This window comes from Myripristis murdjan, chromosome 16, assembly GCF_902150065.1.
Source record: "Myripristis murdjan chromosome 16, fMyrMur1.1, whole genome shotgun sequence".
Classification (NCBI taxonomy): domain Eukaryota; kingdom Metazoa; phylum Chordata; class Actinopteri; order Holocentriformes; family Holocentridae; genus Myripristis; species Myripristis murdjan.
Genome location: NC_043995.1, coordinates 23,401,725 through 23,426,953, shown reverse-complemented (window position 1 = coordinate 23,426,953; position 25,229 = coordinate 23,401,725). Strand labels below are relative to the sequence as shown.

The window sequence follows — 25,229 nt, the reverse complement described above, 5'->3', positions numbered from 1 at the left end:
TATAGACTTTGGCACAGCTTGGCGCATGGAGATAGGAAATTGGAGATAGTCTAGGCTGGTAGACTTGGTTGATTTCTGCTCTGCTTGTGAAAGACACAGGTCCTCACAGCTGGGAGCACACTATGATTTTATGACTTGGCTGTGCAAAATGCCATGATCGCATTACATATCAAACAGACAGCTGTGGTTATTATGGAGAGCAAATAAACAAAGATAAATTCATATGTACATTAAGTGTAATTTACTTCTTTGGCGTGCATGCTTTCCCTCAACTCACCTCCTCCACTTCCACCTCAGTGTGTGACGTCCTACATTTCCCAACATGCCTTTCAACAATCTGAGAGCGTGCACTTGTTGTATCCAGCTGTTTGTTGCGTTGTTTTTTCTGGTGGTGGAAAGAGCAATTCCGATAGGCTATTCGTCAAGAGAGCGGCAGGTTATTTTATTTACTTATTTGTTTACTTGTTTATTTGTTTGCTCATTTGCTATTGAAGTGTTTGTGCAAAATAATGAGATATCTCGTTGAGTTCTTTTGAAAACACGTGGCCAGGAGTTTGTTTTGAGGGTGGACCCATTTAAAGCATTTTCTCTCTATGCTACCCCTGATTCATAAATGTTGCTCAGAAACTTTCAATGAAATCTTTGGTGCAGTTATCACTCGTAGTAGCCAGAAGACAGGTCTATTGTAGGACATAATCCTTTCGGGATCAGTAGTCTAATCCAATTGAAATTAAGATGATGACAGCCCAGATGTGACGTCACCCCGGGTCCGGAGAGCAACCCCGAATCAGTGCGTGGCAGCTCGGCCGGGCTGGGCCAGCGAGGAAGGAGAAAACATCTGGATCGAGACGGAGTAATGTCGGACTACACGAAGCCTCTGAGATGTCCCTGCTGCTTCATGATGACCCTTCGCTTTCGAGTGAAATAACTGTGTGAGAAGCCCCGAGACTCTTTTAGGAGACTTTGCAGAAGTTGGCACGCACCAGTCCTCGTTATGGATCAGTCCGTCGCAATTCAGGAAACTTTGGAAAAAGAGGAGACCTGCATCATAGTATCCTTTGCGACTGTGTTTCACCAGAGCAAATCAAGGGATTACAGGCGACAAACCTAATCTGAATTAACCTGACACATTTAGTTGTTTTTTTTTTTTTCCTTTACTCCGTTTTGGAAACGCCATGCGTGGGTCAGGGCCTGCAGGCGGAGGCTGTGGTCACTTATAGATGTTTCTCAAAATAATAAAGCCCCACCTTACTTGGGATGTTATTTCAGTCTTGGCAAAGCATACAATCGTTTCGTTATACAACGCGTTTCCTCGGGTGTGACAGCCAAAGGTTTTAGTCCAACTTTTGCAGTAACACCTTTCACCCACAAGATGGCAACTTTGCTTCACCAGCTCAGCTTTCTCTTTTTTTAATCACTAAGTTTTTACTTGTTTATCCCAGGAGAGTTGTAATGAGAGGAATTTAGGTTTACCACTCACTGAGAGCTTTAACTTCATGAATGCATGAATGCAAAATGTCCTTAACTAACTGGTAAAATGCCGTCCAATGTGATGTCTTCTTTGAAAGTATCACAGAGAGTAGACTGCTGGGTTTGGTGGAGTCCGCACAAGAACATGCGTGAGTTAGAACAAACCTGTGCAGCAGTTCTCACAGATACAGACACAAAATTTCAGATTCTGCCATAAAAACATCATTGGTTCAGCTTGATTGGCTGAAGTTAAAACATGCATTGTTCTACTTGTTTGCAGGCTTTTTATTTATACTCATAGAAGAATGGCTATCACTGCTGATGATGTGTCACTGGAGGACATTATCCCCATCTCCCTCGAGTTTGCAGTTGTGGAGGGTGAGCAGGATGCAGATCAAATAATTCGAGACTCAACCCCAGATGGAATCATTGTCCTCAAGATAATTACTGCTATTTTAAAAAGTAATGACATGTCATGGTAATTCCTGTTTAGTCATGCATACTAATGTGTCTCTGTTGCAATATCCGTAGTTTCCTCACCAGATGAACTTGCAGTTGTGGGTGAGTTGCCTTCATTTCTATTACAGCATAGTTTCGCTATGCAATTCTGTATTCCTCATGCACTGCAAAGACATTTTTCTGTGTTTTCCATGCTGCCCCAGGTGCTGACACCAGGGTGAGAGTAAGCTTCGAGGAGGAGGAGTTGGAGCTCAGGCTCCCTTTCGGCTCCCACTCACGCCTCTTCCTCAGTGAGGTCAACAGGGCCTGGAGTGGTAGGTCAGACCTCAGACAAGTCCTCTTATCCACGGTCCCTGCAGGCCTTGAAAAAAAAAAAAGAAATTGAAAGAAAAATTGAATTTAAAAAAAAAAAAAAAAAAAACACTTTCAAACTGAAAATGAAAGAAGGGCCTTGCAAATACATGATTTTTACTTTTTTTTTCAAACATAGCAGCCAATTTGTTAAATGCGCTTCAGCTCTGTGGACCAGTTTCCACCCAAGGACTAACACTTTACATCCTGAGGACAAACTTGCGTCAGATATTTGCTTTGATAAAGCAGCAGTTTCAAAATGAATTTATTCACTATGCCTTCTTGTGAGGATTAGAGGCCCTTTGCATTTCACCAAACAAGACATTGAAAAGTCCTTAAACTCAATGAGGGTTGGAACCCGGCTCATCGGGTGTAGCCGTGTAACTGCTCTGTCATGCACACTTTGGCACAAAACTAATTCTTTGCTCATCTTAGAATTTGATGCAGGAGATAGGTTTCCTGCTCTCGAGACGAGTAGCATATTTGTGACCCTTAGTGACGTGTGAAGGCATGCAAATAATCTGCTCTCATTACCTCTGGAGCAAAACCTGCCTAGCAAGTTTGTTTTACGTGACCGTAAGAGGCACAGAGGAAATGAAAAGTGCTTGCCACAAACTACATAAACTCTGCATAATTATTGACTTCTAATTGAATATTAAGTATTTGGTTAATGGATTGGATAGAAATGTTTCTGGCTTGGCACCACAAATTATGCCAAATTTAAAACAGCAGAACCAGTGGTGTCACTTTTTGTCTGTCAATAGGAACACATGCTTTAGGGAGAGAGAGAGGGGGAGAGAGAAGGAGAGAGAGGGAGGGAGAGAGACAGAGAGAGAGGGTGAGAGAGAGAGAGAGAGAGAGAGAGAGAGAGAGAAAGGGGGTGGAGTTTGAATGATCTACTCTGCAATTTCCCTCTTGCATTTCTAAAATGGACCAAAAACAGTTTTAAGAAACACTGCCTCTTAAACATTGCTCTTCAACACGATTTTACTTTGTCCGTCTGCATCCTGCTCATCTGACTGGAATGGGCCACCTCAAAGAGTGACACACACTCCATTTTGTTAGGGATGTGTCACTTCTGGCAGTGGCTCACTACTTCACACAGCAGAAATCTTGCATGGACATGGAAGAGGACTGAAATGCTGTAATTGTGCTACATTTTTTTGTGGTACACTTGGATCCACACAGACTTTTTACCTGGTGAGGGATAACAGTGATGGAACGTTTAAGCGACCCAGCAAATGTTGTCATTCACACGAAGAATATGAGAAATGGACAAGGTAGGAAAGTGAGATTCTGTTGATACACAGGAAAAATTTGAACAAGTGGTCTTAGAAAATGGGAGCAAAGTTGGCAATTCAGACAAGACCTGTTCATAGGAACAAAAAAGAAGAAGTATTTTTGGTTACAAACACCAGTTGTATCAATGCTGTGAAAAATTACCTGCCTCTCTGTATTTCACTGGTATCCAAAACCAGTGAAATCTAATGTTTTACATCCTTATTTCCCATGGTGATCACTGTTGTTGATCTCATTTTGTTCCTCCTTACCATTGTTGTTCCTCCAGTTAGTCCACTTCTGTCTGAAAACATTATCAGTATATCATCCAAACAGGTTTCTTATTGCAAACCATTTTGTTCTGGTTTCACCCTCACACCATGTTGGATCATCCTCACGTTTTCCAATTCTCTTGTTTTTCTCTTTTTATTTAGATGTGTGCAAGTCTCCCTCACAGGTACCGAAGTTTGAGTGGGTCAAGAAGTACCACAAAGCCACCAGAGGCCAAGCAGTAGTCAAACAGGCCCTCGCCCCCCTCGGAGCAACACTCACCAAACTCAACCAACACAGGAAATCAGGTTTGTCGTTTTGTCTCTGTAAGTGCAAGAGCACAGTCTGTCTTTCCATTACCAAGAAAATTCGCCCACTAGCCTTTGCTCTTAGACGGTTTCACAACATAGATGTCTTGACACTGATAAAATCTGTATTAAGGGGTTTTGCAGTTACCGCTTCCGTTGATGCAGTTTTTCTCCCCATGAATTATTCTTTTTTTTATTGAACAAATGTACATAGACAAAAGACACTTAATTAGATGTTACATGAAATGGGCCAGACACTGAAAAGATTAATAGCATGTAAGAAAAATTAATGTAAGCGTTTTGCCAGGTGCAGGAGTTTTTTTTTTTTTTTTCCTTTTCTTTTGGCAATAATCTTTATATATAGTTCTAAGTATTAAAGAAAAGGAACAATGACCTGTGGAAAGGGATGAAATTTGGAGAGCTCTTCAAAAACTTTGCTTTATATATACAACATACTTGATGTTGTACACATATAAACACACTTGAAGATGCAATTGATTCACAGTTAAAGGTTTTTGTCCTCACAGTGCCAAATATCATAACTTTACATGATGTAACTTACATCAAACATTTTCCATTGACTACACATGGCCAACCATCACTGAAAAGTCACAAATGACTGAGAAACTGGCATTTTGGGGAAGTACACTAGCGCACTGAGTCATACAAATAAGGAGAGTAAAAACAGCACAGACTATTTTTGGTGCTCTCATGAATAGTGTAATTTAAATAATAAAAAATAAATAAATATAAAAAAGGGGTTGTCGTGGGATTAGGAACGAACTAAATGAGTGTTTTCTTTTGCATAACTTGCATTTTGTGTGTTGAATTAATGTTTGTGTCAGTGCATGGTGGGTTATGGTTTGTGGCAGCCTACTATCTGCAGCCGGAAGGAAAACTCCTCCTCCTCCTCCTCCTCCTCCTCCTAGCTTGAGCAGGTCCCTAGATTGGACATTGCTATGCACAGAATGTGTAGGAGCGGTGCAGGGAGATGTCTAGGGTGATCAGAGACTCTGGTATGGAAAAACAAATATACATACTCCTCCATTTCTTGAATTTGATGTGCGGTAATGTGAGCGAAACGCGGTTGCATCCCTCCGTCCGATTCAGTTTCGCTTCTTAGCTGATATTAGCAAGTTCGCGGCAATGTTGTCGATTTTTCTCAAGGAAGCTAACTCCAGCTAGCCAGGTGGCTAACATGTAAGGCCACTGTTAGATAGCCCATAACAGTGATTTTTTTTTTTTTTTTTTAGCTGTCCGTCTCTGCTTGTGTTTAGTCGACGTTTTGCAGCCACACTAAAGCAAAATGCGTAGCTAATGTTAACTCGGTGAATTAGCTGTTGGCGCCGGTTGGTGGACTTGTGGTTGTTGTCGTGCATTGATGGTGGTGGTCGTCGCGGAGTGTGATAGAAAATAAACCTGTTGTGGTCGGCGGTGTGATATAGCAGACACGCAGTTCTCACCCTGTTTCCTCTGCGCCTGTCTGTCGAGTATCTGTTCTTCTTTCCTAATGACAGCATGGTACCAAATAAAAATAAAATAACACTGCCCACTAGCTAAACCTCCTAGCGTGTTAGCTTTGCCTCAGTTGTCCGTAAACTTTCAGTGGACTACTTTCTAGTGGCACAAAGCCTCTTAGCTTCACTTGGAAAAGCCTGGCTGCGCACCTCCCTTTGAAGCCCGCCTTGGCATGTCAGAGCCTGCAATTTACTGATGAGTGTTTCCCACACATTATAATGTCTTTTATAGTCGAGCATAAATGTAGAAATGAAATCAGCTCCTATGCGGTTTATTACCTTAGGTAGGTAGAGAGAGGGTTGTGCAATACTGAACTTTGAAGCAGGGGGGCCATTGTGCGCTTGTTAAGATGCTCAAATAAGGAAGAGACTTGCAGTGTGGGGCAACACCTTTCAGCCATCTGCACAGACACCTACTTGTGATCAGATGCTGTTAAGATGGTACAGATGTGTGAGACTGACCCGACAGGCCGCTGTTCACACGACTCCCTTTTTATTAGAATGTGTAGGTAAGCTCATTATGTGGTTAAGAGCACCAAAGCCATAAGGAGGGATGTAAATGCCATGTATTTGCTTGAGTTATACCTCACAGGAGCCTTGGAGAGTTAGTGTTCCCTTTTCAGACCAGGATCAGGTGCTGCTCTTTCCAGTATACAATGGATTTTCACAGAGTTGTAGTTGAATACACTAATTTGAAGGCGACAAAAGGATTCAGCAAACTCCAAGGTGTCTCTTAAGAAATTAAAACATCTTTCCATGTGGCCACTAGTAGCCTACAGTTAGTGAACAGTCACAGGTGTTGATATTGACTGGTGAGGTCACTTGGTTGTTGATCTGAGGCCAAGCAGTGCCTTTGATTGTTTTGGGGTTTTTTCCCCCACTTTTCCTCTCATCTGTGCATCCCCTAAGCCAGAGCACTGTTTTTTCCCCTTTACTTTTTTATGCTACTTTGTTTTTCGAAATGTGTAGATTGTATTAGCTTTCTGGTGCTCATGGTATTTTCTACAGCAGGGTTTACCCATCTGGTCTTCAAAGCAGTTGTAAACTTTAAACACATACTCTACCAGTAAGCTATTATTCCTAATAGTGAAGTATGATTATGATCTAGGTCTGATGGTCTTGCCTAATCACTTGCCAAGCAAGAGCTCATATTAATGATCTGTTTTTCAGAGCCATTTACTATGTAGTAGGCCTATTTTTTTCTTTGGCCTGAGCGCAAGCGTTTGATGGTATGCGCATAGAGATTTTCAGCTTTTCAGATTGAATGTTCCAGAAGCTTAAATTTCTGCCCTTCCAAAGGCATCTCACAGTTTGTCGGGGGTTTTCTCATGCAAAAGGCAGCACTGTTTTCCTTTTCCTGTGCACTCTGACACACATACATGCACAAACATACTGTACATTTAGACTCAGAGTCTAGAGTCTCAGAGGAAGAATTCAAACGGGGCAGTCACCCCTTTGAGAGCCAGTGGTTTTAAAATAAAATATCATTGTTCCTGCTGAGGTTCTCTAGACATGGGTGATTTAACATGATGATAGACCTAGCCTTTTCAGTGTTGAATAGGCAAAAGCACTTTTTTTTTAGAATGCTGGTTAGTTTTGTCAAAGCCAGGCAAAGAACATACAGTGCTTTTTTTTGCCTTTCCGAAAATGAGGTAAGAGGCATTGTGAACTTAAATGCCAGTTGCAAGCACAGTCTTCGTAATATTATTGCAGAGGCCTGTTCAGAACTGCAAAGGGCGAGTGCAAAACATGTCATACACAGCAGATTGTGCATGTCAGTCCCCACATGCATTTTAAAAAATATTTTATGCCCTGTAAGATGTAATCACACCAAATTCAAATTTGCATGTTTTTTTCTTTGTTTGTTTGTTTTTAAATATAGGCCTATGTACAAACTGAAATAAATATTGTATTACTTTGTTTTTTTGTTTTTGTTAACTATCTTTTTTTAAAGAAACTGAAACAAAAAATTGTGTTAAGCTCACTGGTCATGTATTGCTCTCAGTTTCTGTAACATCTGTCTAATGGAAAGTCTGCTGTTGAAATTGTCGACATCTCCTCTTTCGCAACACACAGCAGTCGTGGTGTTTCCCAAGGGTCCATCCTAGACCCCTAGTTCTCTATTTATATGCACCCTCCCAGTGACGTAACTCGTAATGACATTCATTTCTCCCAGCGCCCTCAGCCCTCTGAAAATGGTGCACAACATAGCAACCAGGACTAGGAGACAGAGCTATCACTTCACCTCCATTCTGCCTTTTCCTTCTCTGGCTTCCTGTAAATTTTAGAGTTCCTCTTAAGACTTTTCTGTAAGATTTAACGGGTCACTGAGATATTGCCTCATGTTATATCCTGGAGTGCTCTGACCCGTTATTAATCTGAACAGAGCACCTCAGGCAGTGCCCTCCTAGCTGTCAGTAGATCTGGCCAGGAAAAAGCATTACCTCTGTTTCACTTCATTCTCTCTGTTCATGCACTTTGTTATCTTGGTTTGAGAAGTGCTACAGAAATAAAGATATTATCAGTCCAGCCGATACCCACGTCAAATCAGTTTTATGCTTAATGTTTCAGCCATGGTTGTCTTAGCATAGAATTCTGCAGATAGATGGTGTAAATCCATTACCGATTAAGTGTGATCCCATCTTAAGGAAACAAATAGGCTTTTATCTGGCAAACAAGAGGCATGGATCACATCTTATTCTTGGCTTAATAAAACAATGCTGCCCACATAAATAGTTTTGTTTGATTTCTCATTGACTTTTAATATCTTGTCACTTCCTTTTCGCAAGAGCCAACGGTTTTCTCTACAGAGGTGGCAGAGATAGGGGCCATATTGTCTCATTCTTGACACTCGCCCATTAATTCCAGCTACTTAGGATGCAGTAAATGTAACCAACTGCGACAGACCTCAGCCTCAGCCAACTGACCACAGCAGGCGAGCCCTGACTTGACACTTTTATGATTGACTTCCTCATTTCTGTGCTGGTTTTTGTTTTCAGTCTTCATTATTAGCTCCAGTTGATTCTCCTCAAATTATATAGGAAGGCGTAAAATAAGGCTTGGCGCATGAATTTTTCCGGTCAGAATGAGCTTGCATAGGATGTCGATTCATAGAAGACAGCATTCATAGGCAAACCCAGCAGACAGCAATGATGTGATGAGCTTGTCTCCTTGTTTTCTTAAAGCTGTTTTTGTATTTTATTGCTGTGAGGATTTATCACTTTAGTACTGGGTGTTTATCACTGTTTAAACAGCTAAATACATACGGCCTCCTTCTTCATCTTTCTCTCCTGTTCCCTCCAAACAGAGAAATTATTGCAGACAGACAAAGGATCGGTGGAGAAGGAGAAAAGTTTTGACAGTGGTCAAGAGAAATCCGGGTCACCGTCCAGCCCAGAGAGGTCAGTGTTTTATTTTGTGTGTGTGTGTGTGTGTACACTGAATGTTGCTCAGTATAGCGACCTTCCTCAACAGCAAGTTACCACCTCCACTGCAGCAGCTGGGGACTATTTGTCAAAATTTAGGGTTCATCGATGGTAGCTGTTGACATTTGAGGTTCAGAATATTTTGATTTAATTTAGGGCTTGGTGATACGGACAAAATCAAATATCATGGTATTTTTGACCAAATATGCATATGGATATTGTGACGATATTGTAGGGATGACTAATGGTGCTTTTATAAGATATTTACATAACAGATTTTTGATAAACAAATCATTAGTAATTTGCATGTTATGACCAAGCAGCTAGAGACAAATATTAGAATGGTTAGAATAGTCTGATAAGTTCAGAAAACTGCATCCCTTTGCTGTAATGTGGCCTTTAAAATCAAGAAAATCAACACCCATGCCATATCACAACACCACTACGTATAACATCGCAGATAGTATCTAGTTTCAGATCACAATATTGATATAATATTGATATACTGCCCAGCTCTAATTTAATTCCTCTTTAATGTTCAGGCTATTGCTCTTCAGCATAGTTACGGTATGTTCCCGGAAGGCTGAAGGGGCCAGCCATATTGGATTTCTCCCGCTCCTGACTCTCCATTAGCCCCAACCCGTATTGATGACATGGAAATAGAGCTCCACTGCATACCTAGGGTGCTTGTTGCTGCTGTTCAGACTTGATGTACATTAGGATGTCAGTGGCAGTAGAGTAGAGTGTAATCTCTCTTACAACATAAGTTTATTCCTGTTTTTAAGAGAGGCGTGACTTGATGGTAACAGAGCATCTTGGATATGACTCTTTCAACTGCACATTTGGTGTTTGAGTAGGAAAATCAAAACAAACCCATGCAAACACACTATCGTCATCTTGGTAGTCGTTATTGATGTGGTCATGCAATTTGGACAGCGTCATCTTGGTCATATCTTGGTCTGTCTCTGTCTCCATCACCTTATCCCCCGTCGCTGATGGCGAGCAGTCGGGGCAAAGTGATTCGCGAGAGCCGGGATGAGCTGGTGCGCTCGTCCAGCCACACCCAGTTCAACAAAGCTCACATCCTGGCCATGCCGCAGTTCGGCCTACGTGACAACCTCATCAAGTGTGAGCTGCTGAAGAATGAGGACTTGTACACCTACCTGGAGTACTTCAGGTATGTTACTCTGAATTGGTTATTGAGTCAGATTCAGACTTTAACTTACTTAGTACTAATCCCAAATATCCAGATATAGTTTATCGTTTGTTTTGTTTCTGTTTGGATATAACTTTCAATTGGTTGATGACAAGAAGGCTGAGTGCGACATCAACAGGGAGAGGATGAGGACACAACTTAACAGGAAGTGTAGACCGCAAAGCTCACACAGTTTAGTTGGAAAGAAAGAAAAGCCGCACTCTCCAACTCGTTTATTCAACCGTGAATGTAGTTGAAGATTTAAAATAAACTAAAGTGTCAGATGTGCAAAACAGAAGGAAAAAAAATACTGGAATAAAATCTAAATAGAGTCAAATCGAAATAAATTTCAGGTACTGGAAAAAATGTAATTTACAGTGTCATGTTTTAGTGTCTTAGATTGTGGGATAGGTTATTGGTGGCACAGTACCTCTATCTTCAGGAGATCCAAGAATTTGGTTTGAGTGCACCTTGCTGTAGACCAGTTTGTTTATACAGGCCAGTTAATTTACACGGAATATGCAAATATTCATTCACTATACAAATATTCAGCTATTATCTAAATATTTAAAAAAAAAAAAAAAAAAAAAAAAAAAAAAAGGTTCCTCAGGGCCGCCTTACTTCATTTACAGTAAATTTGCAGGAATTTGTCTTGGGCACATTGGTGTAGACACATTGACATGAGTGCAAAAGGACAATGCAAGACATAGGATATGCATAATATCCTCCACACACATTTAGTGTTAATATTCTAAAACATTAAGAGGTCAATAGAGATGTTTCTTACTACATACTAATGCTGAGTTATTCTCTGCTGGCCTGATATTTTAAAACTTTGTGGTCAAAACTGTGTGAGTAGGAAATGAGTCTACCGTATCACTGTGAGCACAGGTTTTACATATATGTACAGAAAAATGAATCAACTTTGTGTCTAGTTGTGTTTCATTGTACACTGGTCTATGTTAGTTTGACCAGAGATGCGTCATCTTTCATGGTTAACACATAGCTCTAGAGGGGAAGATGTCAGAAGTAGCTGTGAGTACAACTTCCCAAAAAGTCTTTCTACTGTCATTTTTCTGTCATGTTCAGTTGACATTGGGGTGTGACCATGACCGTAGCATAATAACCATAGCTTTCATGTAAACTGTTATTTATTATATTCACAACTTAATGTTCATGAAGCCTGTCACTTGGTAGATGAGATGTTTAATAACTTTAAAAACATGACTTGAGAAAATTTTTCTAGGCCACACTGCCACCTGCTGGTGGAACTGTACATGATAATTTATGCCCATATTTACAGCATTGTAAATAAAATGTATTTTTTTCCCCCCCAAGACGATGTGAAACATTACTGATCCTTGTGAGAAATTATACATGTGTTAGGATACTGCAAAGTGAAAAAGGATTTTTAAGCAGGAATTGAGCAAATCAGGGGTAGTAAACATAATTAATCCAACATTTATTAGAGTAGAACATTTTAAATTGGTCTTTAAGACTACAGATTATTAATAGCATGTTTGATAAAGAAATTGTTAAGTATGTCTATTATAAATCTAAATAAAAAGTGTTACCAGATGGTTGTATCTCACGTACAGAAAAAGTGACATTGTACAAGGACGCATCTGTGTTCTTGTTTGTTTTCACTATCAGCAGATATTGTATTTACTATGACTGTACCTAACCCTTCATTTCCAGTCGATATGACAAAGTCAGCTATTTGTACTCCAACCCTACGGCAGCACAGTATCATTTTGAGAGATGTTCCTGGATATATACATTATTTATACTGTATAATACTGAACATATACAGATGTGTAGATTATTTCAGGAGCTTAGTAAAGAAACAGAAAGCAGCGTCTAGGATTACATGAACAGTGTAGTGCAGGTGCCATGCTTCAGCAGCCTCCTAAGTTAGCTGAGGCTGAGGTCAGTGAGGCAGGAAGTGTTGCACATTGTGATGGTTGTCAGCACAAAATAGCAGCTAAAACACTGTGTGCTGCTCCTTGGGGGTGAAGAGCTGTAGGCTGAAGGAGCTCTGCTGCTGCATCAGCTCACCATAGATGCGGTCACCATTGTAGTGTTTTGGTCTGTTGTTGTAACAAGCAATAATTTCAGAGCTTTTCAGAAAAGGCGCTGGTTTGCTTAAGGCCCTTACAGTTTGCAGGATGCGCATATTAAGCAGCAGTTGTTCAAATAAATTCTCTGACTTTGTACCTTTTTTCCCTCAGAGCTATCTCTTTCTTGCGCCCACTCTTCATTTCTCCCCTTTCTCTTTTAGCTTTTTCCTTGGTACATACAATGTGAATGGCCAAACACCAAAGGAAAGCCTCCATCCTTGGCTGAGCTGCACTCCCAACCCTCCTGACATGTACTGTGTGGGGTAAGTCACATCCCCCCTGTTACAAAATAGCCTTGCTTTTTCTCCATTTAATCCCATTATACAGATACATACTGCTCAAACCCCACGGATGTTTTGGCCTTTGATTCTGTTTTGAGTAGGCGGGCACTGGCGCCCACTCTCTTCAGTGCTATGTGCCAGATATTCACTAATCCTGCCCACGTTTCAGTTAACTCCATTGATGTCAAGGAGTGGACAAGTTCAAAGAATACCGCAAAAGTAATGGGTGAACCTCAGACATGGTAGTCAAAGTTTACAACAATGTAGTCTTCTGTGTTTCTGTGCAGTTTCCAGGAGCTTGACCTCAGCAAAGAGGCCTTCTTCTTCAACGACACCCCCAAAGAGCAGGAGTGGATGAAGGCTGTCTCCGAGGGCCTGCATCCAGATGCCAAATACGCCTTAGTAAGGAAATCTCCTCTCCAACCCTGTTTTCAGCCGTAATTGTTATAAATGGAGGTTTTGTCTGTGTTATCCTGCACAAAGTTTTGGAAACATCTGAACTTGCTGTGTCAGTCTGCTGTGAATGATTTTGCTCACTGTATTCTGTTTGTAGAAGGCTCGTTTAGCTCTTATTTTGACACGCAGAATTGGTTTCAACTCACTTTTGCCTACAGATGCCTCACAACTCAATGCATCACATTACATTGGATATTACACAGGGTATTGCTACAAAGAAGATAAGTTAGCCCTGCCAGTCTAGAGAGCTTAGTGAGCTCAGTCCTTATGTTTGAGTGCCTTTGTGTTTATTCTCTTTCTTCTCTTCATTCGCTTTCATTTACTTCCTCTTTCTCAAAGTGCTGACTAAAGCCAACCGGGTTCCTCTTTCCTGACAGGGACATTTTTAGTCTTCTGAAGTTAGTTAGTTACAGAGCCAGCATAATGGCATGTCATATCTCAGTTTCCTGTCAACCCACTGACTAAAGCACACTTGGCTGCCTCCTAATTGACACAGTGTAGCTTAGCGGGCTGAAAATAAATGGTTTTACATTAATTTGTGAATGTCCCATGTGATGCTGACAGCAAAGCTCATCAAACTGTTTTGCTTGCTTCCACGAAAAATTGGCCCCTAGTCTTTGATGGTTTGTGCTGCAAATGTTTCTATCAGAAGGCCTTGGAGAAAACAGAGAGGAAAAGAGCTTAATTTTCTTTAATTATAATTATTAGCCTATTTGCTGCAGTGGTAGTATTACAGTTACGTTTTTGAAGTACACAGTGAGCCAATAAAGTGCATGTAGGCTTCTTTCATGAGGGAATGGACATGCTACCGCTTACTCTCACAACATTGCTTTCTTTCTTTTGTGCTAATAAGCTAATTTATATTGCAGTACTCAGATTCCACAGTTATTAATCATTGAACATTGGCATATTTGCAATATTAAAACACTTCATTTGCAGCAGCTGAAACACGTTCATATAAAGATACAAAAGTGCAGCAACATATTTTTGTGGCAAACAAAAAGGAAAAAAAAAGATGACTGGTTGCTCAATATAATCAAACATAGATCACAAATATGTCGGAAATGGGGAACCAGAGAGCAATAAAGAATCATTAGTGTTGTGAAATTCATCTAAGTGTCTAGCTATGGGGTAGTTGCGATTCCTATTTCTAACGGCATATTTATGCTCTGACACAGGTTCCTTTGGGCTCTTGTTTTTTTTTTTTTTTTTTTTTTTCTTAATTAGTCTGTTTTTGAGCTTGTGAGTAAAGGAATATGTTTTGAATCCCTTGGGGAGTTTGGGGCCTCTGAACACGGTGGTTTTTGCCCCATGTCTCTATGACCTTCTTTTCTGGAGATAAAAAAAATTTTGACACAAAAATTTCACATATCTCAAACTGACTTTTGGCCCATAAAATCACGCGGTGTTGACGGTAATGATGTCAGCCCCGTGGCGGACATCATGTAATCACGTTTTTGCAGTTATCATCACAGCCCTAGTCATGGTGCTTAAATGCATGCTAAGTAAAAATGTACTGCAAATCGCGTATGCTGTGTTAATCTGTGAGTTGTTCTGTGCGTGCTGCCCTTACTTTACTCTCTATGATTAAGTGTGTGTCTGTATGTGACTGCTGATATTGTGCTGCAGGTGAAGCTGGTGCGTCTGGTGGGCATTATGCTGCTGTTCTATGTTAAGAAGGAACATGCAGAGTTCATCTCCGAAGTGGAGGCTGAGACCGTCGGCACCGGCATCATGGGGAGAATGGTGAGGACGGATTCTGTTGCTGGAACTCTGTTTTAGCAGGATGAAAAAAGGCAGGGAAAGGAAAACATCACAGACAAAAGATGTTGAAAAGCTGAGTTAGTGTTTTACTTTTAAGCCTAGTCTGTTTCTGCTTTTGGACTGTTTCTTCACAACTCTATTCATCCATGAAGCACCATACCTGACAGCTCCAACTTTATTCTTTATGGGCTGTTGCAGAAGAGCATATCTTTGTCTTATACGCCACCTTGATTACCTGGCTGGTGTCCAGTGAGAGACTTTTTAATGTTGCCCCATCTTTCACCAGGCAAATGAGGCACCTGTTTATGTTGCTGTCAAGTGAGACAGCGTGTCTAGCTTTTGTTCTTGCCCCAGATTTTTTTCCAGCAGCTTTTGGAGTCTAGCTTGCTTAATTCTCAAGAGCTGACCAATCCATCTCTCTCATTACTTCCCTCTTTCCTCTTCTCACTGAATCACTCAATGATTCACAGGGAAACAAGGGTGCCGTGGCGATTCGTTTTCGCTTTCACTACTCGGACATCTGCGTGGTCAACTCTCACCTAGCCGCCCACATCGACGAGTACGAGAGACGTAACCAAGACTATAAGGACATTTGCAGCCGGCTTCAGTTTCGCCACCTAGACCCCAGCCAGCCCCCGCTCACAATCATGAAGCACAAGTATGGAACCATTGATATGTCAGAGAATTAAAATGACATTCATAAAGATTTAGTGGCTTCTTAAGAACTGTACATCCAGGCACACATCAAGGGCACAAATTAATTAAAAAATATGTCATCTAAACCTGTGGTTGTAATGTTTTTACTATTACTTTTTTAAATCTTGGTATTTTTAGGAATTATGTGTAAGATTAATATGTAATGACTGGTGCAGTGGCAGAATACGTCACAGCATATCGTCATTAACAATCAAACTATAATTACATCTGTACCACATTCATTCGTGTCTTCATGCGTCTTCCTCTTTCATCTGCTCCTCTCCCTCAGTGTGGTCCTATGGCTTGGGGATCTCAACTACAGGATCAGTGACCTTGATGTTGACTATGTGAAGGATCTAATCACCAAGAAGGATTTTGAAACGCTGCACAATAACGACCAGGTAGTCCCAATGATGGTCTCTCCTTTCCACTATTTGAAAGGGTGTTTATTCTTCATGTCATGTGTGAGTGGTGATGTTGACATCTGCTCGCGGTCCTCAGCTCAAGAGGCAGATCGATGAGGAGGCTGTATTTGTCGGCTTTGTGGAAGGAGAGATCGATTTTCAGCCAACATACAAATATGACACCGGCTCTGACCAGTGGGATACAAGGTATTCCCATACAAAGGCTTTTCTACACATTCACTATAAAAATGGAGATTGTCCTTCAGCTGGAGGACCGTTTAGACCATTTACCAAGATAGTGAATGATGCATTCAGATATTATTACTGTGTTTGCAGTGGCACTGATGCATGTGATTGCGTAAACTATGCAGATTCTGACGTATTAACCTGTGTGCACAAGCAATGACCCAATTATCTCTTTGTAACCTGAGCCTTTCTTTGCCCATTTATTAATTAATTTCCTAACAATGTATTGTATGTTTTAAAACAGATCTCACAACACTTAGATCTGCGAATAGTAGCAGTGGATTAATACTTCCATGGGAGTGTAAAGTTGCGGAAATAATGTAAATGAAATGCAAATCTCAGGACATGACGCATCTGCTCAGCTCCACCCATGAATGATCCTTACAGACAAATGATACACTGTTAATTTCATGCAGGGAAAATTCCATCTCTCTCAATAACAAATAATTAGGATGATAATAAAAGCTGAATCAAATGATGGAAACTTAGGTTCCTTTGGGTGGATTTAGATATATATTGTGTTCTGAGACAGTGGTGTGGTGTGCAAAAACAAAGCAGCCGGCTATTGAAACAAACCACTTTCATTGATTTACTGAAACAAATATAAATGCACATGTATTTAATGCACAGACAAAGCACATGTTAAGTTCTTATCCTTAGAAAGCTGTGGTGTTTCTCCATGGGAACAACAGACAGAGATGACAACAAATAAGAGGGAACACCTTCCAGAATTAAGAGAGAATTATTCTCCCTCAAATGTCAGGATACCATTAAAAGAAATTATAGATTGCCACGTCATATTTATTATCATCTTATTATCTAATGCTATTCAAACTATCTGATTGATGCTTATTTGAAATAAAAAGCAGGAGGATGCCATACCAGCACTGACAAAACCCCTGACATTACCTCAGCTCCTGGCCTTTCTTTCAGCCGTATCAGGGAATCACAGTCTGCTCTTCGTACTCTGCAATGTTAAAATAATTTGTCATACATGTTTTAACCTGGAGGACTTGCATATAAATACAAATTTATATTGCCCATCAGGTATTCTGGTTTCTAATAAATCAGGCACTAAATTGGAGGAGGCTGTGCCCAGTTTAAGTGCACAGTAGTAATTACCTTGCCTCTTAGCAAAAGAAAAAAATCCCTACAAAGATCACTTAGTGAATAACATTATTATCATAATAATTATTATTATCAAGTTTCCTACAGCATATACAAATGACTTGAAAAGGCATTTAATTTTTATAATTGAATTTAATAATAATAATAATATTGTAAAAGTTACAGGTCTAAAATACATGCTTTCCTTCTACATTTAGTGAAAAGTGTCGCGTGCCGGCCTGGTGTGACCGGATCCTGTGGAGAGGGAAGAATGTCAGGCAGCAACATTACCAGAGTCACATGGCCCTGAAGACCAGTGACCACAAGCCAGTCAGTTCCCTGCTGGAGATTGGGGTAAGAAGCCCGGGGCCACCCACGTGGTTTGGTTTTGAAACCCCCCCCCCCCCTTTTTTTTTTTTTTTTTGTTTCTTTCACTTCTGTGAGCGGGTGTTGTGGTTGTGTTTTTTATTTTTTAACCTCATATCCCGAAATTAAGGAGACCCTAAATCATTGTAAGGTGCATTGAGATTCACCATACCATCTGTCCATCTGCATCTCTCACATCAAACCTGTCTAAGACACTTCATTATGGTGAAGGACATATCACACATCTCCATGCACTTAGATTCCAATGTGGGACACAGTGCATGAAAATTAGAATATTTTCTATGAGAATTGTTTGGTTAAAGCTTTTAGGATCACGTGTTGAGCATTCACTTCATTTCATCTGCAGAAATGTGCATGAACTAACATTTCATTTAAGAACAGTAATCATAATATTTTGTTACATTTCGTGCCAGAAAAGTAACTACAGTATTTTGCATGGGGGAGAAAAAACACAATATTGGCAATGAAAACAAAAACTAAGTTAAATTTAAATTTGCATTGAAAAAAAACCCATGTATTTAAACAAACAAACAAATAAATGAATGAATAAATAAAACAAACCATCAAACAAAAGTTGGCATTAAAAACTAAGTGAATGTCAAAACTGACCTTGCACTCCCAATGCCAATAATTTATGTTTCTATATAATTCATTCCAGTGCCAATATATTTTTCAGTGCAATTATATATTTTTTAGTGATAGTTTTTTGATGACAGTGTTTTATTTTTCATTTGGATTTTTGTTTTTCAGTACAGTGCCAACCAGTGTTAATACTGAAGTTGCTGTTCTGACTCCTTAAACAAAGTCTTCTGCTTTGTTTCTGTGGCTCTAAATTTCCTCTGTCGGCTCCTACAGATCAAGAGAGTGAATGATGAGGCCTACAAGAAGACCTTTGAGGAGATTGTGCGTAACATAGACAAGATGGAGAATGAGTGTATTCCATCTGTAACCTTGTCCAAGCGAGAGGTGAGGACTCATATTCCTTTCTGTCTAATTATACTGTAATGAGAGCCGTAATACCTTCCTCATCTACTATGTACAATAAATCACTTTCTCATTGTATTCCCTTGATGATGAATGAAGTACCCCCTCTGTATCTGTGTATTGCTCTTAGGACACAGCTCCAATTCAGGTAGTTAAGGGATACATCTCTGTAGATTGCTGTTGAATCTGTCTGTCTTACCATATAAATCATCTCTTCTCCCCCAGTTCCACTTTAAAGATGTGAAATTTATGCAACACCGGGCAGAGACGTTGAGTCTCCTTAATGACGGGCAGGTCCCGTGCCAGTTTGAGTTCATCCAGAAGCCCAATGAGCCTACCTACTGTAAACCCTGGCTCACTGCCAACCCCCCCAAAGGCTTCATTGCTCAGGGTGAGTAGCACCTACAGTCACACTACACCCAGGGACCATAGATTTAATGAGGAACCTTTAGCAGGGTTTTCCCTGGTGTATTAAAAGTATGGAGGGCCGCTGGGCCTCCCGCAGGACCAAAGCATCGCGAGAAAATGAATTTTAAGTATGGATGGTGGAACTAGGTGTGCTGCAGGTGCTGGAGAATCGGTGTATTTCCCACACAGTACTGTATGAGGGTCCCTGAATGCAACACTTCCTGAGCTTGCTTAATGTCAAAATGTTTCTTCTTGTTTATCTCACTAGCAACTGTAGTTTTTGATCATGCCTAGTTCAGGCAGTAGTTAGAACGGAAAGGACACAGCCACACCTCTAGCAGGTGTTACAAATACAAAAAAAGTGTTACTAGCCTAATCACTGTGTTGTAATCGAGTACTTGTCATGTTTTTTTATTTACCATTTATACCCTTGTCACAAGTGTTTTATCTGCTCTAAATTCGGCAATTGGGGAAACACCTTACAGCAAATGCCAAGAAGTCAACCATGTACAAAGGAGAGAAAGTAGAATGAGGAAACCTGCAAATCACAGTTTCCAGCAAAAATTCCTGGCCAGTGGCCACACTGGACAGTGTTTTACCAAAATCTAAAAAAAAGATTGATTACATAACTCAGGCCTTGCTTTGTCCCGAAAACCATCTCCACTTCCAAAACTCCTCTTCAGACTTTCGCAAGCACATTGAAGAAAGTGGCGTATTGGCTAAGCAAGTTACTGTTACATTTATCAAGTTTTTTTTGTTTTTTGTCTTTTTCCCTTTAATTTGTCCACTCTCGGACAACAGAGCAGAGAGGAGAGAAAGTAGGAGACTGATGATGTAATATAGGCTTATATCATGTGTATAATGTCATGTAATATATATACCTTCATTGTAGGCAAAAGATCTTTATTTGTTTGGACCTGGCTGCATCCCAATTTACCATAAAAGTGTTTAGAAACTGTCACTGTAATAAAATGTTTAGAAATGTGTCTCATACACTGCATCATGCATCATTTTCTGATCTGAACATACAGGTGGTCGTGTGGACATTGACCTGGAGGTGTTTGTCAACCGCTCAACAGCACCTGATCTAAACTCTGGCCAGCAGCAGATCGAGGACATCCTGGTGCTCCACCTGGAGCGAGGCAAGGACTACTTCATCTCTGTGTCCGGAAACTACCTGCCCAGCTGCTATGGCACCTCCATCCGCACGTTATGCCGGCTAAGGGAGCCCATCCAGGACATGCCCCAAGAGACCATCCGTCAGCTGGTTAGTGCCGCCAGGTGCACAGCAGGAACCACTTTCTGTGGCCCTGAAATACCACTTCTTTCAGTTTTGTCTCACTGGTCTCAGCAAAAAACAGATATTGTCATATATCATGAGGAGTGGCAAGCGAAACGTTGTGTGATGTATCCAACTCTTTGTCAGTTGGGTTACCTGATAATCCATCTTATAATGTCAACATGCAGACCCCCTGTGATCATCAGCCTGTGAATTGCATGACCTTGGACACTGCATAATAATAATGGGCTGTAAATAGCCAAATGGATTTTTTTTTGTAGTTGTGAAGGTTAGGATAAATCTTCTATAAACTAGAGAATGTGTCCAATAGAGCACAGGCCTTCACCAAGGAGGCAGATCTGGTATTTGCCTTCACCTGATAGTGTAGTACAGTACATCTGCATTCTGTCAGCTGGTCAGATCTGATATGCATGCATTAAAATCAGCTGAATTGCCTACACTGGTTGCGTTACATATGCAGATCTGACCTCTGCATTCAGCAGAGCAGTCCTTCGCCTCCATACATTTTATTTTATATCATAAAAGCTGTGACGATTGTGCCCATTTGAAGTCTTTTAATAAGGCCTTTGAAAAGATGAAAGTGTGACCTGTGTGGCATTTCATTCACTACTACTGAAATTTTTATGGCGGAGTTGTAACATTGGAGTCTATGGCACTGCGTCTAATGACGTCAGTTAACCAAATATGACACCGAGGTGAATGAGTTGAATTGCAACACAGTCATATAAGTCCGTTCTGAATTTTTTTGAGGTAACTTGGTCACAAACAGACAGACAGGTATTTACATAATCTCCACCACATCCTTGGCAGAGGTAAAAAAAAAACAACAGGATTTAAATGCTAGTAATTACAGTAACAAGAACATTCAGAGACAGCAGCCCCCGCCACGCTGCACAATTCCCTGCAGTAGCACAACGTACCAAGCTCCATCTGTCTGCAGTGCTTTGTCTGGGAGATGTTGCCCAAAATGTGAATTATAACCTTTGGGTGACCTTTACCTGCTTTGACCTAGATACTCCAAAATTTAATCAGCTCATTCTTTGCTCATTATTAGCCCAGCCATGAAGTTTCATCCAATCCATCCATTATTTTTTTTAGTTATCTTCACAAATAAACAAACAGACGGAGGCAAAAACATAACCTCTATCCACCTTCAGTGGCTGAGGTAATAAAAGTAATAATTTGTTTTGTTTATATTGAAACTTTTCAAAACAAAGGCCAAATTGCTTAACAAACTGGCAATAAAAACAAATTAAAAAAAAAAAAAAAATAGCAGCCATGAAAAAGAAGGAAAATGCAGCATAAATCATCTCAAGTGGGACATTCCACAGCAAAGTCCTGTTGATAATGAACATGAATATGATATATAAATATGTTACCGTGTAATACTGCTGTCACTACCTTGAGTGAAGTCAGACATGCTGATGGCCAAAAAGCTTCTCTGCCTTTTTTTTAACTTTTTAATTTATATAGGCTAGAATCTGCTGAGTAAAACTGGGGGCTGCTTTCTTATTTTTGCAGAGGAAGTGGTACCAATGTGAGTAGGCATTCTGCATTTGTAAAGCTTGTGGCCAAGCTTGAAATCAGCTTTGCTCTGAAATGCTAGCAGGAGGGCTGTCGGTGAGGTTCCCCACACACAAAATAGCCTGCTACCTTTCAAATAGGATTTATCTCTGGAAGGCAGTTCATGTATTTCTTTTTATTCCTACCAAACGTGATCAATATTTGAAAGGTTTCCTAGAAAAGATACCTAATGTTTGCTGTATTATCTTGCTCCTGTGTGTTTATTATCACTGTAAACTCAGTGCCACTATTGGCCACTGCACACACTGTCCTCAGTTTGTTTAAAGCTGTACACACTTGAGTATATTTTCACCTGACTGTTGATTTTTGTACTGTCTCTTTTCAACAGACTGAGATGTCAGATGATGCAGAAATCACTGAAAAGCCTCTAGACATTCCTAAAGAAATCTGGATGATGGTGGATCACTTGTTCCGCAATGCCATCAAACAGGTCAGGAAATGTGATGATGGGGCTCCTTACATTGATGCCATAATAATATCAAAGTCCACTATGTTCCTTCCTTTTGTGTTGGGTAGTTTTCTTGTTTACAGTTTCATGTCCTCAAAAAGATTCTGAGTGAATTGTGCAATTTTGGCTTCCTCCCAGCTGGGTGTGCTTTTCTTACAAGGACAAACAAATGAAGGTTGCTGCACACACAAGCAACTTAGCAGAGTGAAAAGTTTGGATGTTTTAAAGTTTTTTTCTTAGTCTCTTGCACTACCAGGGCACTGGAATGACTCTGTAGATTTGTTCTCCCTAATTTACAAAATCTTAATGAAACAGAAAAAAAAAACCCAAAAAAACCATTTGCTTTAATTCAAATTCTAGTGCAGCTCTTTTAAACCTCAAAGCTTAAAATGATAATTTGAATTCTTACTTGTATAGTGGTATTTGCTGCTCCATGCAAGTGTAACACAGTGTACATCCACCAAGTTTGATCCATTAGCTCCTTCCCTGTCACGAGAAAGAGAGTTTCACTGGGAAGATATTGCTCCACAATGAAGGAAACCAGGGAGGTTGCTGGTTTGTTTGTTTTAATGACAGAACAGCTCAATATTCATTTTTTTTCTTCAACTTGCAGGAAGACCTGTTTCAGCAACCTGGGCTCCGAAGTGAATTTGCAGAAATAAGGGATTGCCTTGACACAGGCATGCCAGACTCTCTCCGTATCCTTGAAAACAACAGATTTTTGTCCTTTGTCAAGTTTAAGTGGATGGTTAACCATTGAAGGTCTTTGGCTTTTGCTTTTTAAAATATACAGATTCTGTCCAAGAGTTATGTCCTTGACTCTGTCGACTTGTAGCTGGCAGTAACCACTCTGTGGCAGAGGCCTTGCTCCTCTTCCTTGATGCCCTCCCAGAGCCTGTGGTACCCTACTCCCTCTACCAGCAGTGCCTAGAATGCTGCTCCAGTGCCAGCCAGTGTGAGAAGGTCAATCAAAACAAACCCCACAACAATGCAAAAAAAAATCACCACTGATATTGATTGTTCACTGTTTTCCCGATAAAGTTAATTTCTGGTGGTTCTGATGTGATACTGACATTGACACTATTTTTGTCTTTAGGTTGTATCCATGCTACCTCAGTGCCATAAAAACGTGTTCAACTATTTAGCTGCCTTTCTTCGTGAGCTATTGAAAAATTCTGCAAACAATCGATTGGATGTCAACATTTTGGGTAAGAAACAGAGGAAAGTTGTGCTTCTGTCAATGCATTTTTTTTCCTGCTTAAGTCAGCATGTTGACTGTAGAGAAATGAATGAATCAAGCGATATGTATTGAAAATCAAAGCTCAAAATAATGAAATAATCCACTTGAAATTGTAACTGGAAGAGTGCGTTCAGACAGGCTATAAGGAGACAAATCTGACAAAGGCATTTTAGCAGCTGGCTGACATTAATGAATGTTTTCAAATGACCACAGTGCTGTAATTTTTGCTTGAATGAATACAAGCCGCAATTATCTTACCTTGGCGTGCAAATCTGGACAGGAACAATTCCATGAGACCATCGATGTAAAATGTCAGTTTCAAAGTGAAAATGCCAAAGAAACAATCCACCAACTAACATGCCCCGGCACGTACATCAACTTTTGAATCTCAACAAGAAGCGATTGTAACAACTGTACGATTGTAACAGGAGGTTGGCTGTCGCCAGTGGCAATAAATAAAAAACTTTCAAAATAAAAGGTCCCAAGCTGAGGCAGTCGATCACTTGTGGCCTCTACCGGCCGATTAAGAGAAGTGGGGAGTTAGCACAGTCAGTCACAGTATAAAACAGATATTTCAAAGGTTTTTATTCATCACAACTACAAAAGGTCTTTGATCACACAGCCGTAACTGTGCACAAAAAATATTAGGCTGATCGGCCCAGCAGTATGTGAGATTACCTGCAGACAGATACACACACACAGACACTCCCAAGCCGCTGCCTGCCGGAGATAATTATAGAGAATCCTTGGCTGACTATTAAATTCCTATCCATTTTGCTGGCCATTAATTAGACAATGTGTCATTCTTCACAGTACAAAAAAAATCTTACCTTTGATCGCTTTACAGTCAGTCTATGAAAAACCTCTCAAACAAAAGATTTTTTTTCCATTGAAGATAGAACAATCTTAAAGCTCATTTTTCAAGTTTGCATTTTGACTTGTGTCTTCTCCTTCCGCACAGCCACCATTTTTGCTGCCCTGCTCCTGAGGTCCCCCACAAAGCAGGATCTTGCAGAGAAGAGGAAGACCCAGGAGTTCTTTCAGCACTTCCTGGTCCAAGACCTCTGCTAGATGGAGGGGTCCTCTGTTTCGTCCTTCATGCTGAATAGCGAACACTACAACTATGTACAGCCTAGTATTTGAAATAAATTATGATTTCCTCTATTCCTAGAACGCTCTCTGTATAGATTGTGTAATTAGTACAACTGAAAATCTTCTTCTATTTCAGTGTTTCACAGCAATGTTTGTGAGCTGCTGATGCACAGCTTTTATTGTATATCACAGAGCAGCTGTAGAGAGCTAACCATTTTTAATGTATGTATATTGCCATTTATTTAAGATAAATAATTTGTATTTTGATGTTTCAGGTCTCAACAGCTGATTTTTTTTCTTTTATATATAAAAAGTGTTAAAAACAGAAGATGTGCTGCACTAGTATTTTTAAAATATTTTATTCATTTTGATGAATGTTGTCAAATAGCAAGCAAAGGAAATGAACTTGAATAACAATGTCTATGAGTATATATAGCCT

General features: G+C 40.2%; 1 protein-coding gene across 3 annotated transcripts; it reads left to right on the top strand.

Moving 5' to 3' along the window:
* Window positions 1-578: 578 nt before the first annotated feature.
* On the top strand, window positions 579-25,225 carry inpp5b (inositol polyphosphate-5-phosphatase B). Of its 3 annotated transcripts, XM_030072284.1 has the most exons (23): window positions 579-1,051; window positions 1,540-1,619; window positions 1,751-1,848; window positions 2,002-2,031; window positions 2,133-2,243; window positions 3,993-4,136; window positions 8,961-9,054; window positions 10,085-10,255; window positions 12,555-12,656; window positions 12,962-13,076; window positions 14,760-14,876; window positions 15,365-15,552; window positions 15,880-15,991; window positions 16,092-16,201; window positions 17,566-17,701; window positions 18,590-18,700; window positions 18,944-19,109; window positions 20,158-20,393; window positions 22,339-22,440; window positions 23,072-23,156; window positions 23,294-23,421; window positions 23,555-23,666; window positions 24,660-25,225. In XM_030072284.1, the coding sequence occupies exons 1-23, from the start codon at window positions 995-997 to the stop codon at window positions 24,767-24,769; spliced, it is 2,715 nt and encodes a 904-aa protein (XP_029928144.1). In that variant the 5' UTR covers window positions 579-994; the 3' UTR covers window positions 24,770-25,225. The 3 variants fall into 3 exon arrangements, with proteins under 3 accessions (XP_029928144.1, XP_029928145.1, XP_029928147.1); XM_030072285.1 differs by lacking the exons at window positions 579-1,051; window positions 1,540-1,619; window positions 1,751-1,848; window positions 2,002-2,031; window positions 2,133-2,243 and adding an exon at window positions 3,169-3,560; XM_030072287.1 differs by lacking the exons at window positions 579-1,051; window positions 1,540-1,619; window positions 1,751-1,848; ... (1 more) ...; window positions 2,133-2,243; window positions 3,993-4,136 and adding an exon at window positions 5,001-5,152.
* The last annotated feature ends 4 nt before the right edge of the window (window positions 25,226-25,229 follow it).